The 18,496-nt window shown below is 37.1% G+C and overlaps 2 protein-coding genes and 1 pseudogene across 3 annotated transcripts in view; 2 read left to right on the top strand and 1 right to left on the bottom strand.

The window, feature by feature from the left end:
* Window positions 1-17,914, top strand: part of LOC122968950 — a 104,182-nt pseudogene extending 86,268 nt beyond the window's left edge.
* The window catches only part of LOC122968041 (oocyte zinc finger protein XlCOF6-like), an 813,118-nt gene that overhangs the window by 214,141 nt on the left and 580,481 nt on the right, over window positions 1-18,496 (bottom strand). The window lies entirely within an intron of this gene.
* On the top strand, window positions 6,433-9,415 carry LOC122968078. 2 transcript variants are annotated; one of them, XM_044333029.1, is made up of 5 exons: window positions 6,433-6,514; window positions 7,302-7,412; window positions 7,680-7,829; window positions 7,960-8,052; window positions 8,343-9,415. In XM_044333029.1, exons 2-5 carry the CDS (start codon window positions 7,320-7,322, stop codon window positions 8,646-8,648), a joined length of 642 nt encoding a protein of 213 aa, XP_044188964.1. In that variant the 5' UTR covers window positions 6,433-6,514; window positions 7,302-7,319; the 3' UTR covers window positions 8,649-9,415. The 2 variants fall into 2 exon arrangements, with proteins under 2 accessions (XP_044188964.1, XP_044188963.1); XM_044333028.1 differs by lacking the exon at window positions 6,433-6,514 and having other exon boundaries at window positions 7,228-7,412.

The raw sequence follows: 18,496 nt of genomic DNA, 5'->3' as shown, positions 1-18,496 counted from the left end.
AGTAGTATGTTTGTTTGTTATTCTAGGTCAAGGTCCAGTAGGTATAGACAGTCAACCAGGTGAGTGACTACAAAGAAATTCTCCTAATATATAACATTCAGTTGAAATTCTAATGTTTACAATGTCTACTTCTACCATCAGCTGTGCTTTACCATGTACTATACCTTCACCTCAGCCTCCCTTTACTTCAAAATCACTTTTAACTGTCTGATCTATTCATGTTTGTAGCAGCACCAAAGTCAAAATCTTATTCAAAATTACATGAAACGAACACAGAATTTAAATGGAAATTATGTACTCTTTGCACAAAAAGTGACACAAGTGTGTTTTCTCTAATTCACTAACTTGGATACCCAAGTTTTGGGAAATTGCAGTAGTTTCGCCACCAAAAAGAAAAGAAAAAAAGAAATATGTCTAACTCCACCAACTACACACAAATAAACTATAGGAGGAAAAAATTACTACATGATGATCAGGTCAGAACTATATTGAATTATTGCCATACACGCTAACATGTGGTATTTATGAATGGCTTTTAGGGTATATATATATATATATATAGTTATTTATGTACGAAACATATCATATGACATTTTGTTTGAAAAGAAAATGTTTTCTCAGCAGAATGAAACTCAAACCTCTCCCACCACAATCAACCTCTTGCCAAATATTATTCACTATTTAAGCCCTACATTTAGGCAACTAATTTGCAATAACTATTTTCATTCACTTATAACATTCAGTGCCAATGCATGAAGTAGTGTGATGTTTGTATTGTGCAAAGAAAAGAAACTGATCTTTTATAATCTTTATTTGTTTCTTGGGATTATCCTAATTTCTTTCTGTCCTATTTTAACCATTAATTAAAGTCCATATGATGGAATGGTCCCAGTGAGGGTACAGTAGCTACATAGTGTTTCCTTTTTGTGTAGTTATATTAGTTATATATATTTAGTAATATTGCTTCATTCTGTATCCATTCATGACAATGAAATATGTTCAAGTTTTTACTTTGATCAAAATATATAATAAAGTTAAATGTAAAATGGATGTTGTTGTAATGCTGCTGACTCAAGCTCAGAGGACTATTATTACAAGTAGGAAACAGATCAAAATGCTCACAGCTGAAAGGAACAGAGTGCAGCTCACATTTGAGTTTCAGATGTAGTCAAATTATAGTTTGTTCCTGCATGTAAACCTGCATACTTCTGCTTTTCACGTTTTCATATTGTCACTTCACAACAGAAGAAGACGACCCTGGTATAGAGAGCCAAGATGGGGAAGACATCAGCTCCCAAGACAAAGAAATCCTGAGCAGTCATCTTACAACTGTCTTCCTTCCAATCATCTACATCATTGTGTTTGCTGTGGGGCTGCCCACCAACGCCATGGCAATATGGATATTCCTCTTCAGGATCAAGAAAAAGCACCCGTCGTCGATCTACATGGCAAACCTGGCTCTGGCTGACTTGCTCTTTGTCATCTGGGTCCCCCTGAAGATATCATACCACTTCAACGGCAACAACTGGATCTACGGAGAAGGGCTGTGCAAAGTGCTGGTGGCGTTTTTCTACAGTAACATGTACTGCTCCATCGCCTTTATCACCTGCATAAGTATCCAGCGTTACTGGGCGGTGGTCCACCCACTGTCTGAGCAGCAGAGGGACAAACGCATACCTGTCGCCGTCTCCATCACAGTCTGGGTGGTGGTCTGGCTTATCACCATCCCTCTCTACCTGTATGACCAACAGGTCAGAATAACAAACTTCAATCCAAAAATCCTTACCTGCCATGATGTCACCAGGAAAAGTCAGGTGGGAATAGCAGCTGGCTACTTCCTGACAATGGGAACTCTGGGATTTGTTGTTCCCACTATTGTGTGCATCATATCCTACATCCTCATGCTCAAAGCTCTCAGGAACAGCATGACAGATGCTGACATCACCAAGAAGTGACAGAAGGCTGTGGTCTTGATCAGCACAGTGTTGGCTATGTTTTTAGTGTGCTTCACCCCCAGTAACATCATGCTGCTGGTACACTATATCCTCCTGTTGGGCGGGGCCAACAACCACCTGTACGGATTTTACACCACCACCCTGTGCCTGGCTAGTCTCCTCTTCCTCTGCAGGAGTGAGAGGACAGTGAAGAGGATGAAGGTGTCCTTCAGGGCTCCGAAAAACTCACAAGAGCAACACACTACACCTAACTCAGATAACACACAGAGCGCTGAATGCTAGTGGATTAATCATTATTAAGCTGTTTTATTCCTGATCATTATCTCCCTTCAGATATTGCTTTTCAGAAACACTTGAATTACAGGTCTCTTCATTTTTATAGTAATTTCTTGGAAAATTGCTGATAATTTACAGGTATGAAGCAGTTAAGTTTTCAGACATTTTCCAGAAAGGAAAATGTCTTCATACATAGTTGCAAATTAGGAAAATGTTAGATTCTTAACATTAATTTAACTTACAGAAAAAAACTTACTGTTCAATGTCAAACTACATATTAGTGTATGAGGTTCTTAAAAACTGTATGAGTCCATTTCCCATATACTGCAAAACTACATAACCCTTTCAAAGAATGAAGAGCTATTGTGTATAGCAGCTACTTTTAGGATTCCTGGAAATTAATAGGCAATGAAGCGACCCGTAAAATAAAGTGTTCATTTTTTTCTTATTCTACTGTGAATTCTTCCACCTCAGGTTTGGTTCAGTGCATTAAAGGAAATTTAGGAGTCATTGGCAATGACCTCCTGTTTCAGAGCTTTGAGCTGTCTAAATTACTACTTATATTGTTTTAATACATTTAATTGTCTTTATATCTTTTACGACACACTTGTGTTATGCACTTTGCTTGATGCAGTTTGCTTGATTTCAGCAGGATATGAATGATTGCCTTTATGCAGTTTTAATGGGTCTAATCTTTTATTCCATGTTGTAATTTGATGAATTTTTTAGCAGGTTTTATAATGTAGGATAAAAGTTTGTCTGTGTTGTTTAAAGTCATATTTTTTGCTTGTATATCTACATTTTAGTTTGTCAATAAAAGTCATTGTCTAACTAGCAGTTTCCTGACTCTGTGGACGGGTCGACATGGGAAAGGTCAATCCAGGTTTTTCTCATTTTCAAAACAATCCTGATATTTTAACCTTTGCTCACAATCCAGGGTTGTGTTCATCTAAAATTCCCCTCAAAGACAAAATTTCGTCCCAATTATTTATTCTGTGTGTAGATGATTTTTCATACCTCTCAGGGCCTGGCATAATGTCAGAAATGTCTCTTTCTTTGTCCAACTGTAAAAATATCAATTAATTTTGTTGCCATTTTGTGAAAACACACATCATCCACCCTTCTTTGTTTTTTCTTCTTTTCTTTTGAAATGGCATTTTAACACCGTAATTGTTCACTTCAGATTTCAAAAAGCATGTAATAAAAGGAAACTGCAGTTTTCAACATATTAAACATGCAGTTGTTTGTTTAATATGTTGTACACAGCTGCTGTGTGATGCTGCAGGTATTTAATAAAGTAAAAAGGAAAGAATCTGACGCACAGCCAACTGTGGACAACAAACATCATTACTGATGTTTTTGCAACATCCCGGATTACATTCAGTGACACATGAACGATATTAATGTACAATTCAGTCTCAGACTGTAACCTTTTCTGACGGACATTTCAGTAGATTATGTTATAGATGCGAAATACTAGAGAAGTAAAAGAAGCAAAATACATGAAAGTTGATTTGTTATGTTGGAGAGCTCTGTGTGCGCACTTCTGTTGACTAAAGACACACAAACTGCATCTTTTACTCTCTCTGCAATTTTCATTTACTAGCAGCCTCCCTTTACCTCGAGCTCACTTTTCATTGTCTGATCTATTCATATTGGTAGTAGCACCAAAGTCAACATCTTATCCAAATTTACATGAAATGATCAGAAAATTCGAATGGAAATGATGTAGTCTTTGCAGAAAAAGTAGCAACATTTTGTTGCTGTTTTTTTCAATTTCACTCCCAAGTTCTGAGAAATTGTAGTAATTCTAATACAAAAAAACAACACGTCTAATTCCACCAACTACACACACAGGTCAGAACTATATAGGATTATTGCCATATGCACTAACATGTGGTATTCACGCAACGCTTTCAGGGTGTATATGTACATTTTTTATGACAAAATATAATGCGAAATTTTGTTTGAAAAGAAAATGTTTTCTAAACAGAATGAAACTCAAACCTCTCGCACCACAATCAACCTCTTGCCAAATATTATTCACTATTTAAGCCCTACATTTATGCAACTAATTTGCAATAACTATTTTCATTTACTTGTAAAATTCAGTGTCAATACATGAAGTAGTGTGATGTTCATATAGTGCAAAGAAAAGAAACTGATCTTTTATAATCTTTATTTATTTCTTGGAATTTTCCCAATTTCTTTTTGTCCTATATTAACCAGTTAATTAAAGTTCAGATTATGAGATGGTCCCAGTGAGGCTGCAGCACATGATGTTTCTGCGCATTACATTTAGTTATATTGCTTTATTCTGTATTCATTTAAATGTAAAACCAGAGGGGAAAAAACATTATACTTGTTTATACGACGTGAACCACATCTCCTGTCATGTACCTCTTACACCTCTGATTTAAAATCCAAAAAGACTTGGTCATAACCTCGTAGCCTATATGGCTGGACCGTGTATAGTCAATGTGTGAAACTGTGGACAATTTGTGACAGAGATAGTCAGTGTCAGGGGGCGCCGGATTCATTTCAGAAGTGCGGGGGGACCGCGGACGCGCACACGGTTCCATTCATATATTTTCTGGGGTCGCGGACACAGACATTGTATGTTTAATCCTACCGTATAAACCTGGAATCTGTGTGTAACAGCTGACCTCTTTATATACAGTCAATGGTGTAGATGGGTAGCAGAACACAGAACATTATTTACCGTTAGATCCTTGCCGATCCTGTTAATGAAGTTACTGCTACTGTGCCAGGTGCGTGAATGCGCACATCACTAATGTATCGTTTCAGCTGCTGTGTGATGCTGCAGGTATTTGATAAAGTCAAAGGAAAGAATCTGACGCACAGCCAACTGTAGACAACAAACATCAGTACAGATGTTTTTGCAACATCCCGAATTACATTCAGTGACACCTGAACGACATTAATGTACAATTCAGTCTCATTAAAAGCTGTATAAAAACTATTCTGACGGACATTTCAGTAGATTATGTTATAGAAGCGAAATACTATAGAAGTAAAAGAAGCAAAATACATGAACGTTGATTTGTGATGTTGGAGAGCTCTGTGTGCGCACATTTGCTGATTAAAGACACAAAAACTGTGTCTTTGTCTCTCTCTGAAATTTTCATTATGTAACAATCTCTGTGCTGACATGTGGAGAGAAGCGTGAAACACTGGAAACCGCTCCGCTCATTGTAAAAGTAACTTTACTACCTGTAACACGTCCACGACCTGTAAGCATCTTGTTGTGCAGCAACATATTTCTCTTCCACTCTGTTACATTAATAACAGTTTTGAGGAGATGAAATATGCGGGGAAAGGCTCAAAACACTTGGGGCTGAAGCAGTGGTCGTTCCCGGGACCTACAGGACGGTCCCAAAGCTTTGGCACCGCATCACAGCTGTTGTGTTCACTTTTGCTGTTGACATGAACAGAAATGAGACGCAGGAGGTTTTCTGTGATTCAAATAAACTTGTAGCATTTAGTGCCTAGTGCATGAAGTAGTGTGATGGTCACATAGTGCAAAGAAAAGAAACTGATTTTTTTTAATCTTAATTTATTTCTTGGTATTTTACCAATTTTGTTCTGTCCTACTTTAACCTGTTAATTAAAGTTCAAATTATGGGATGGTACCACACTGTAAATCTAAACATTGGCTTTAATAAAAGGTATTGAGTGTACTAAACTCAGTTTTTATTAACATGTTGCTAACACTCATTTTGAATAAGTTACCTGTACTTTGTAGTTGAAAAACCTTCCAAACTCAGTATGCTCGAGTTGTATTGATTTAGAAAAAACAAGTCCTGGCAACTTAGGCCTTTTCATGAGTTAATGTACTTAGTTACATGTAACTATGTGCATTTACTCTTATACTTAAACACCCTACATATTAGAAGTGTTGGCACTTAAAGTATTTTTTCTTGTTAAGTTACTTCCTATTTCTACCTCCTTACACTTACACAGGAAAATGCTCCTCTATTTTTTTTTTTATTTTTATTTTTTTTACTTAATTTCTTTTCTTGCTTTTACATAACATTATTGGTACAACTTTATTGAACGACCAGGGCTGGCAGTGCCACAAAGTGCTACAGCCCCCCCCCCCCCTCTAACGGTTCAACGGCTGCACATGCGCACTGCACAGATCATCAACCACCTGCCTCTTGGCGCGGTATGCCCATGTCGTTGGACTTGGACACGGCTGCAACGGCCATTATTTCAATTTTGGGATTTATCGTTCTGCTGCTGCTTGGAACATTGATATGGTGAGTCCATGCTTGACTAAAAGGGGAACTATGCAAGTGTGTTCGATTTTCTGCTGTTTCGCTAACAGTTCTCCCGGCCAATGCATTTGTTTTCGATGAAACCGACCAGAAAACAATCGATAGAGCGATGGATAACATTATCTATCATGTACGATGTTAGGACGTGTGTCTCTGTGTAGTCTTATCCGTCATTTGGGGTTAGCATTAGCTAGCGTTAGCAATCGCTAGCGTTAGCATTTATAGTTTGTGCTACCAAATAATTACAGACCTCTAAATCAACCCAAAAAATATATTGATGGCTTATATCCAACAACAGTATAGTGGTGCTTAGTGCTCAAAACACATTTATAACTTACATTTGTGTGATGTGGTGATTTTCAGTTTGAAAAGTAGTCTCCCCCCCCCCCCCCCCCCCCCCACGTAGCCAAGATGGCGGCCATTAAGGGTGAGAAGTGTCCATAGTTCCACACTCAACTTTTTGACTGTTTTGAGTGAAACATCTGGGTACTCACAGTGTATTTTTACATACTTCTCAGTGTGAACGCACTTACTTTCTCAAAATGTTAAGTGTAAGTACAGAAGTATGTGATTTGAGACATAGTACAAGTCTAGGGCTGGGGGTGGGGGGAAGGGGGGTTATTTTCTTAGAAGTTAAGTTAGCTTGGAGATGCAAGGACACGTTACTCGCAAAACACGACTGTCAAAGGTAGAATAAAGTTGTAAAATCCCAAAACGTCAGTGAAATTAGGTGCTTTTGTTGTTGTCGCTAACGTAGGCTTTTTTTTAGGTGAAACCATGAGGGTGCATGCCTGGTGGGTCATGTTCACTTAAGCAATATTACTCGAGTGGGTGTTCTTTAGCGCCATTTGAGCACGACAGTGATGCGGTCGGGACCGAGGCGCTTGCGCCCAGGTCCGCAAGCATCACGGTCTCAACTCTGTCTATCCGACTTTGTAATTCACTGCAGATTCACAAAGATCTAAGTCTTTGTAAATGTTTATGCGTTAACATGTTCTTTTCAAGTAAAGAACTCTTGCTCTTACAGTGAGAATTTATTGATGTCATTCAGTTTTATATGAAATAGTATGGTGTGTGATTTTACCATACTTAACTGGTATTCTCACTGCCCCCCCACTACCCCATTGCCCTACTTTTTTTTTCTTAGGTCTTTGCAGAGTTTAGCAGAATTGCCACCAAACATCTTGAAAGCAGTTTCTTTGAGTCTCTTGACAAGCACACTCCACGGATCATTGAACTCCTGCAGTCAAAAAAGGGAGCTGCTGGACTGAAGATTCAAGAGTTAATGGCCAACTTGGTAAGAAATTAATTTAATAATTTAAGTTTTAAGTTCTTACTCTCATCTACATACACTTACAGACCAACATTTTCATTCTTTGTCTGACTTTTTTTATTCTAATTGATGTTTTCTGTCTCTGTCTTATAAGTCATCGGATGTAACTGCAAGACGCTCCGTGGTCCTCAAAGGCCTTCCCATCGTCTTTGGTGATGACCCAAACAAGTTCTATAAGACATGTTTTGTAAGTACTTGCACAAAATGCAGTATATTCACTTGTAATACCGACATCAAAGATATATGTCCCTCACATTTCTGCCTGTATTCATTAATGTAGGCCTTCCTTTACTGTCTTATCTTTCACTTCATTTCAAATTTAGAGGGTGTTATTGTAGCTATTGATTGTTATTCTATTGTTCATTTTTTGTCTCTCCATCGCAGATCTTAGTGTATAGTTTATAATGATCATAGTGTCTAACTATCCAAATACTTCCTGACTACACATTGTTTTGCTGATTGTTTGTTTCTTTGCAGGAGACAACGAAAGATGAGGCCATAGACAATGTCACAGTCGGTGTATTGACCATCCTAAGTGAAGACGATCCTGAGCAGCCCGTGTCCACAGCCATCGTCCTTGAGGGAGGTATTGTGATGGACAAAATTCGGGACTTGCCACAGGCATTTTGCCTCATATTTGGCCTCACATATGCCTTGAACCTCGATTACCCAAAATGTGTTGGAAACACATTCAAATTCATTCAAAGTGTAATGCTTGGTTTGGGAAACAAAGCCCTCCCCCCAAAACTGTTAACAGTTAAAAACATGTTGTTTGACGAATGAGGAGTCAGATGTGAGGTAGCACTCAAGAACTGCTTATGACAGAGACATGAGAAGAGATGCCTTAACTAAACAGTATTTTGAACATTTTAAGAGCTGCCTAGATGCAGTTTATTTGTTGAGTTGATTTTCAAATCTGTTCAGTGCTTTTATGCTGGTGGTATATATAGTGCCCTCTTGTGAATTCAGGTGTTAAAATGTTGTGTAAAAAGAAATATATGTTGGATAATGTGGCATACCGTTAATGTTCTTATGACAGAGAAGAGGCGTTTGATGCTTTTATAAACAGCATTTTGAACTGTTTAAGAGTCAAGTGAAAATATAATCATCATTTCATTGTTCAATTGATACTCAGACCTGTTGAGTGCTTTTACAATAATGCCTTCTTGTGAATTCTGATGTTAAAATGTTGATTAAAAAGAAATGTGATATGTTGGATGATCTAGCCAGCAAATACCTGTAATCCAGCATAAATTGTGCGTGTTAAGATTCACAGTAAGTCTGCATACTGTTAATGTTTTTATGACAGGAAGAGAGGTTTGCTTTTAGCATTTTGAAATGTTCAAGAGTGACGTGAAAACATTTTCATTTCATTTCAATTTTTTTTACAATAGTGCCTTGTGAATTCAGGTATTAACGTGTTAAAAGAAATGTGATATGTTGGATATTTGGATACTGTGACCAGCACATAATCCATCAAAAATTGTGAGCACAAAATCTGCATACTGTTAATTCTGTACACGTTTTAAATAAATTGAATGCAGATGACATTCTTTTTCGCAGTATTTTTTTCTTTCAAATTAAGAGATGATAACAAAGTTATCTTAAGTACTGAAGACTCAGAATTGACGAGTTAATTTCAATACAATAAAGTTACAATAAATTACTTATTTTAAGTCCAATGCAGTCATAACCAGCAAGTTAATTCAAGAGCTGTGAACTCAAAATAATCATGTTTAGTTTAGTTTAGTAAACTTATTATAAACAAGTTCTCACAAGTACTGCACACTTATATTTAGTAAGTTACATATACTTAACTTAATCAAGTTTACTTAACTCAGTTAGTTTAAGGCAATGAGTTTGCATATTTTTTTTGAGTAACGCCAACTAATTACATTTTACAGTGCAGTGAGGCTACAGTACGTTTCTGCACATTATATTTAGTTATATTGCTTTACTCTGTATTGATTAAAATGGAAAAATAGAAGAAAACAAACAGTATGCTTGTGAGGAAGCTCTAGTTCCCTGCTATGAGTATGTGCTGGATTTGTTCACGTGGAACTCGCTACAGGTGACGAATCACGCAGATGTCTTGAATTTGTATGGATTTATTGTCACCACTACAACCACAATCCTTGTTCAAGTGTCTGATGACTCAGTGGTTCTGTGTAAATGAACATAATAAATCAGAATAAACATGTCAGATATCCGTATGAAAGTATAACAGAATAATGTAGAAATGGTAAACTATATTACTTTCTGAATGTATAAATTTCAACTATACAAGATAATACAACTGGCAAACAGCTGATAAATAATGTGGCCATGTATTAAACAGGCATAGCTGAGGCTGAAGCAGCATATTCCCTCTAACAGTGGGTTAATGTACATCAGCAGTGCAACACTGCCATCTAATGGCCAGTAGTAGACATGCATGACATCAATCCGGGGGCTGAACGAGCTGCTACACTGCACGGGTTGTGCACACCTGTTAATTAAAGAGCGGACCTACAATTGGCCGTTCAGTCCACTATTCTATTGGTAATATGGTAAATATTACACATCACAACTCAAACATAAAGTCCTAACCGTATGCTTGAGACATGATGCCTGTTAACATCTAGTGACTGTGGGAAACAGTAGCTGCTAATATGAGGCTACACAGTCGGCAGAATACATGAATATGAGCCCCTTTAGTTCGGTTAACACAGAAACAATTCACTAACGAACAGCAACTATAACAACATTCTTAAACACTTCACTCACTTGCGCTAGACGCACTTGACACCAGATGACTGTTAGTACAAAACAAAGTTCTTCACCCAAAAGAGCGTCTGATGCGTGGCGGATTTCAGACTACCGTCTTGAGGAAACTGCGGGTCAACCTAGTTTAGTTCTGATGAGCCCCAAAGTCCATGTCACATGATGCAGAGTTCAGGTGGGGGAAGAGAGAGAGAAAGAGAGAGGGCGGTTGCTGTTAAATGGGGCCTTTTGGACAATGCTTGTTTATTTGGCGTGAACCACATCTCCTGTCCTGTACCTCTTACACCTCTGCTGATATTGCCACAAAGCTACAGCCAGTTTAGATGGAAATGGATGCTTTAATAAAACAAAACAAAGAACCTACAAAATCCCTGTTTGTAATGTGTGTATATACATGTTATACTGCATAGTAGTAGTATACACTCCTTTATTACATGCCTGTAAATTTCTTTCTCTTTTGTTATTTCAGGTGAATATGAACCAAGTGAGTGACTACAAATAAATTCTACTAATATATAACATTCAGTTGTAATTCTAATGTTTACAATGTCTACTTCTACCATCAGCTGTGCTTTACCATGTACTATACCTTCACCTCAGCCTCCCTTTACCTCAAGCTCACTTTCCACTGTCTGATCTATTCATGTTTGTAGCAGCGCCAAAGTCAACATCTTATCCAAAATTACATGAAATTAACACAGATTTAAATGGAAATTATGTACTCTTTGGGAAATGTTAAATGGGGCCTTTTGGACAATGCTTGTTTATTTGGCGTGAACCACATCTCCTGTCCTGTACCTCTTACACCTCTGCTGATATTGCCACAAAGCTACAGCCAGTTAAGATGGAAATGGATGCTTTAATAAAACAAAACAAAGAACCTACAAAATCCCTGTTTGTAATGTGTGTATATACATGTTATACTGCATAGTAGTAGTATACACTCCTTTATTACATGTGTGTAAATTTCTTTCTCTTTTGTTATTCTAGGTCAAGGTCCAGTGGGTCCACCAGGTAAATAATAATATATAACATTCAGTTATAATTCTAATGTTTACAACGTCTACTTCTAACATCAGCTGTGCTTTACCGTGAACTATACCTTCACCTCGGCCTCCCTTTACCTCAAGCTCACTTTTCACTGTCTCATCTCTTCATGTTCGTAGCGGCACCATTTATCCAAAATTAGATGAAATGAATACAGACTTCAAATGGAAATGATATACTCTTTGCACAAAAAGTGACATAAGTGTGTCTTCTCAATTTCGCTAACTTGAATATGTTCACTTGTCACATTCAGTGTCAATGCATGGAGTAGTGTCATGTTCATATAGCGCAAAGAAAAGACACTGATCTTTTATAATCTTAATTTATTTCGTGGTATCTTACCAATTTCATTCTGTCCTACTTTAACCTGTTAATTAAAGTTCAAATTATAAGATGGTCCCAGTGAAGATACAGTATGTTATGTTTCTGCACATTATATTTAGTAACATTGCTTTAATCTGTATTGGTTCAAATGTAAAAATAGAGGGAAACAAACAGTGTGCTTGTTTATTTGGTGTGAACCACATCTCCTGTCCTGTACCTCTTACACCTCTGCTGATATTGCCACAAAGCTACAGCCAGTTTAGATGGAAATGGATGCTTTAATAAAAACAAAACAAAGAACCTACAAAATCCCTGTTTGTAATGTGTGTATAAACATATTATTCTGCATAGTAGTAGTATATACTCCTTTATTACATGTATATAAATCTCTCTGTCTTTTGTTATTCCAGGTGCAAAGCAAGAACGTGCGTGACTGCAAATAAATTATCCTAATATATAACACTCAGTTATAAATCTAATGTTTACAATGTCTACTTCTACCATCAGCTGTGCTTTACCATGTACTATACCTTCACGTCAGCCTCCCTTTATCTCAAGCTCACTTTTCACTGTCTGATCTATTCATGTTTGTAGCAGCACCAAAGCCAACATCTTATCCAAAATTAGATGAAATGAATACAGAATTCAAATGGAAATTTTATACTCTTTGCACAACAAAATGGCATGAGTGTGTTTCCTCAATTTCACTAACTTGGATACCAAAGTTTTTGGAAATTGCAGTAGTTTCACCACCAAAAAGAAAAGAAAAAAAGAAATATGTCAAACTCCACAAACTACACACAAATAAACTATAGGAGGAAAAATTTACTACATTATAATCAGGTCAGAACTATACTGAATTATTGTCACATACGCTAACATGTGGTATTCATGTATGGCTTTTAGGGTATATATATATATAGTCATTTATGTACGAAATATATAATATGAAATGTTGTTTGAAAAGAAAATGTTTTCTAAGCAGAATGAAACTCAACCCTCTCGCACCACAATCAACCTCTTGCCAAATATTATTCACTATTTAAGCCCTACATTTATGCCTGATTTTTGTGATATTATGTAAGTGAAAAAAGGCAGTCCTTGAAATTTGATTTATGTGGGAGTTAAAGGACATATTCTGATCAAAGATAACTCCCAGATTCCTTACGGTTGTGCTGGAGGCCAGGGTAATGCCATCCAGAGTAGCTATATCATTAGATAATGTGTTTCTAAGGTGTTTAGGGCCAAGCACAATAACTTCAGTTTTATCTGAATTTAGTAGTTGAAAATTGCAGGTCATCCAGGTCTTTATGTCGTTAAGGCATGCTTGGAGTTTGTTTAACTGATTGGGTTCATCTGGCTTCATTGATAAATATAATTGGGTGTCATCTGCGTAACAATGAAAATTTATGGAGTATTATGCAACTAATTTACAATAACTATTTTCATTCACTTGTAACATTTAGTGCTAATGCATGAAGTAGTGTGATGTTCATATACTGCAAAGAAAAGAAACTGATCTTTTTTAATCTTAATTTATTTCTTGGAATTTTCCCAATTTCTTTTTGTCCTATTTTAACCAGTTCATTAAAGTTTAGATTATGGGATGGTCCCAGTGATGATATGGTATATAATGTTTCTGCTCATTACATTTAGTTATATTGCTTCAATCTGTATTCATTTTAATGGAAAAATTGTGGGGAAAAAAACCTACACTGTGCTTTTTTATTTGGTATTAACCACATCTCCTGTCCTGTACCTCTTACACCTCCGCTGATATTGCTGCAAAGTTACAGCCAGTTTAGATGGAAATGGATGCTTTAATAAAACAAAACAAAGAACCTACAAAATCCCTGTTTTTAATGTGTGTATATTTAAATTATTCTGCATAGTAGTAGTATACACTCCTTTATTACATGTGTGTAAATTTCTTTGTCTTTTGTTATTCTAGGTCACGATGCACGAGGTGAAATAGATGCAGGAGGTATGGTACTTCAACAAGGTGAGTGACTACAAATAAATTCTCCTAATATATAACATTCAGTTGTAATTCCAATGTTTACAATGTCTACTTCTACCATCAGCTGTGCTTTACCATGTACTATACCTTCACCTCAGCCTCCCTTTACTTCAAAATCACTTTTGACTGTCTGATCTATTCATGTTTGTAGCAGCACCAAAGCCAACATCTTATTCAAAATTACATGAAATGATCAGAAAATTCAAATGGAAATGTTGTACTCTTTGCACAAAAAGTGACATAAGTGTGTTTTGTCAATTTCACTAACTTGGATACCCAAGTTTTGGGAAATTGCAGTAGTTTCACCACCAAAAAGAAAAGAAAAAAAGAAATATGTCTAAGTAGTGTGATGTTCATATAGTGCAAAGAAAAGAAACTGATCTTTTATAATCTTTATTTATTTTGTGGAATTTTCCCAATTTCTTCTTGTCCTATTTTAACCAGTTAATTAAAGTTCAGATTATGAGATGATCCCAGTGAGGCTGCAGCACATGATGTTTCTGCACATTACATTTAGTTATATTGCTTTATTCTGTATTCATTCAAATGTAAAACTAGAGTGGAAAAAAACATTATACTTGTTTATACGACGTGAACCACATCTCCTGTCCTGTACCTCTTACACCTCTGCTGATATTGCTGCAAAGCTACAACCAGTTTAGATGGAAATGGATGCTTTAATAAAACAAATCAAAGAACCTACAAAATCCCTGTTTGTAATGTGTGTATATTTAAATTATTCTGCATAATAGTAGTATACACTCCTTTATTACATGTGTGTAAATTTCTTTGTCTTTTGTTATTCTGGGTCAAGGTGCACCAGGTAATGAAGGTATACCAGGTGAGTGACCGCAAATAAATTCTCCTAATATATAACATTCAGTTGTAATTCTAATGTTTACAATGTCTACTTCTACCATCAGCTGTGCTTTACCATGTACTATACCTTCACCTCAGCCTCCCTTTATCTCAAACTCACTTTTCACTGTCTGATCTATTCATGTTTGTAGCAACACCAAAGCCAACATCTTATTCAAAATTAGATGAAACGAACACAGAATTCAAATGGAAATGATGTACTCTTTGCACAAAAAATGGCATGAGTGTGTTTCCTCAATTTCACTAACTTGGATACCAAAGTTTTGGGAAATTGCAGTAGTTTCACCACCAAAAAGAAAAGAAAAAAAGAAATATGTCTAACTCCACCAACTACACACGAATAAACTATAGGAGGAAAAAATTACTACATGATAATCAGGTCAGAACTGTTTTGAATTATTGCCATACACTAACATGTGGTATTGATGTATGGCTTTTAGGGTGTACATATATAGTTATTTATGTACGAATCATATAATATGAAATTTTGTTGAAATTTGTCCACCTGCCAGGTACAATGAACAGTTCTCAAGTTATGCGAAGGACAATCCAACATACATGCATACAGGCATGGTCAGTGGTAGTGTATATAATGTGCATTCCTGGATATTAAATGTTCATTTGCAATTTTCTGTAGTGGTCCCAGTAATATTTGCTGGTAAAGTGTCCTGAAGTAGTGTATCACATGACATGGTTATGCTATGTTTGAGTGAAAAAGGGTATAAATGCGGTTGCAAGAACAATACTTTCCACTCATATCTTGGGATGTTTCATATGTTTCACTCTGCAGATTCTCGTTTCTCACTCTGCATTAAATGTTTTGTCAGAGTTATTATTATTTGGGGCGCTTTAACTACGCGTTCAACCTCTCTCATGACTCTATGTGCCTTTTTTCTGCCTCTTTCCCAGTCGATGATCATGGAGGCTGCGCTGGAAATTAGAAATGTAAATTTTGACAGCATTTTGCGTGCAAATTCAGGAGGCTCATCTCTGCCCAGTTACCACAATTGCAGTCAAATCAAGCACACCTGCAATGCAGTTGACCCATAATAAACTGATATAACAGCTCCATGAGTCGCATGTTTTACCTTCAAGACTCGTATTTTACTGCTGTTGTTCATCGTTTGTGTTGTGAAAACATCAGAGAAATTAAAAGTTTGCATCCTGGTATTAGTTCAGTTATAAAATCCAAATGCGCCGCAGAGGAAACACAGTCAGTCTGCGCCTCGCTGCTGTTCTCTGTGTCCATCATCTCATGCTGACTCATTTTAAAAGAGCAACGGCCAATGGTGAAACTTCATCACTCGACTGGCCAACCAATGGTGAAACTTCATTACTCACTCAGACACTCCCTCACTTACGGACAACCGCGGTTATACGGCTGGTCTGTGGCTGGTCCAGCCAAAAAGTACATTAGGGCCTATATTCTACATTAACATACGTTTAATATAGGCCCTGTTAGTTTGATGTTCTGGTCTTGATTGCCTTTATAGGCTGGATAAGAATTACTTTGATCAAAATATATAATAAAGTTATATGTAAAATGGATGTTGTTGTAATGCTGCTGACTAAAGCTCAGAGGACTATTATTACAAGTAGGAAACAGATCAAAATGCTCACAGCTGAAAGTAACAGAGTGCAGCTCACATTTGAGTTTCAGATGTAGTCAAATTATAGTTTGTTCCTGCATGTAAACCTGCATACTTCTGCTTTTCACGTTTTCATATTGTCACTTCACAACAGAAGAAGACGACCCTGGTATAGAGAGCCAAGATGGGGAAGACATCAGCTCCCAAGACAAAGAAATCCTGAGCAGTCATCTTACAACTGTCTTCCTTCCAATCATCTACATCATTGTGTTTGCTGTGGGGCTGCCCACCAACGCCATGGCAATATGGATATTCCTCTTCAGGATCAAGAAAAAGCACCCGTCGTCGATCTACATGGCAAATCTGGTTCTGGCTGACTTGCTCTTTGTCATCTGGGTCCCCCTGAAGATATCATACCACTTCAACGGCAACAACTGGATCTACGGAGAAGGGCTGTGCAAAGTGCTGGTGGCATTTTTCTACAGCAACATGTACTGCTCCATCGCCTTTATCACCTGCATAAGTATCCAGCGTTACTGGGCAGTGGTCCACCCACTGTCCGAGCAGCAGAGGGACAACCGCATACCTGTTGCCGTCTCCATCACAGTCTGGGTGGTGGTCTGGCTTATCACCATCCCTATCTACCTGTATGACCAACAGGTCAAAATAACAAACTTCAATCCAAAAATCCTTACCTGCCATGATGTCACCAGGGAAAGTCAGGTGAAAATAGCAGCTGGCTACTTCCTGACAATGGGAACTCTGGGATTTGTTGTTCCCACTATTCTGTGCATCATATCCTACATCCTCATGCTCAAAGCTCTCAGGAACAGCATGAAAAATGTTGCCATCACCAAGAAGCGACGGAAGGCTGTGGTCTTGATCATCACAGTGTTGGTTATGTTTTTAGTGTGCTTCACCCCCAGTAACATCATGCTGCTGGTACACTATATCCTCCTGTTGAGCGGGGTCGACAACCACCTGTATGAATTTTACATCACCACCCTGTGCCTGGCTACTCTCAACAGCTGCATCGACCCTTTTGTTTACTACTTTATCTCCAAGGACTTCAGGGATCATGTGAAGAACACGTTCCTCTGCAGGAGTGAGAGGACAGTGAAGAGGATGAAGGTGTCCTACAGGGCTCCGAAAAACTCACAAGAGCAACACGTACACGTCTGAGTCAGGAAACACAGAGCACTGAATGCTAGTGGATTAATCATTATTAAGCTGTTTTATTCCTGATCATTATCTCCCTTCAGATATCGTTTTTCAGTAACACTTAATTTACAGGTCTCTTCATTTGTATAGTAAAATAAAATAAAGTGTTACCTTTTTTTTCTTATTCTACTGTGACTTCTTCCACCTCAGGTTTGATTCAGTACATGTAAGGAAATTTAGGAGTCATCTTTGGCAATGACCTCCTGTTTCAGAGCTTTGAACTGTCTAAATTACTACTTATATTGTTTTAATACATTTCATTTTCTTTATATCTTTTACAACACACTTGTTTTATGCACTTTGCTTGATGCAGTTTGCTTGATTTCAGCAGGATATGAATGATTGCCTTAATGCAGTTTTAATGGGTCTAATCTTTTATTCCATGTTGTAATTTGATGAATTTTCTGTCAATGTTTGATGTGTCAGAATTGAGACCCAAACCTAAAATGGGCAAAATTTAGCAGGTTTTATAATGTAATGGATAAAAGTTTTTCTGTGTTTTTTAAAGTAATAATTTTTGCTTGTATATCTACATTTTAGTTTGTCAATAAAAGTCATTGTCTAACTAGCAGTTTCCTGACTCTGTGGACGGGTCGACATGGGAAAGGTCAATCCAGGTATTTCTCATTTTCAGAACAATCCTGATATTTTAACCTTTGCTCACAATCTCAAATGTTAAAATTAACCATTTGTAGGAAATTTTGATGGGTGTTTTTCACAATTTTCTGATGTATAAAAAAAATAAACATTGATCAATTGAGAAAATAATCGTCATATTAATAAATAAA

Source organism: Thunnus albacares, chromosome 18 (genome assembly GCF_914725855.1).
Source record: "Thunnus albacares chromosome 18, fThuAlb1.1, whole genome shotgun sequence".
NCBI classification, from domain to species: domain Eukaryota; kingdom Metazoa; phylum Chordata; class Actinopteri; order Scombriformes; family Scombridae; genus Thunnus; species Thunnus albacares.
Note: the sequence above shows the minus strand (reverse complement) of the source record. Positions and strands in the feature narration are given on the sequence as shown.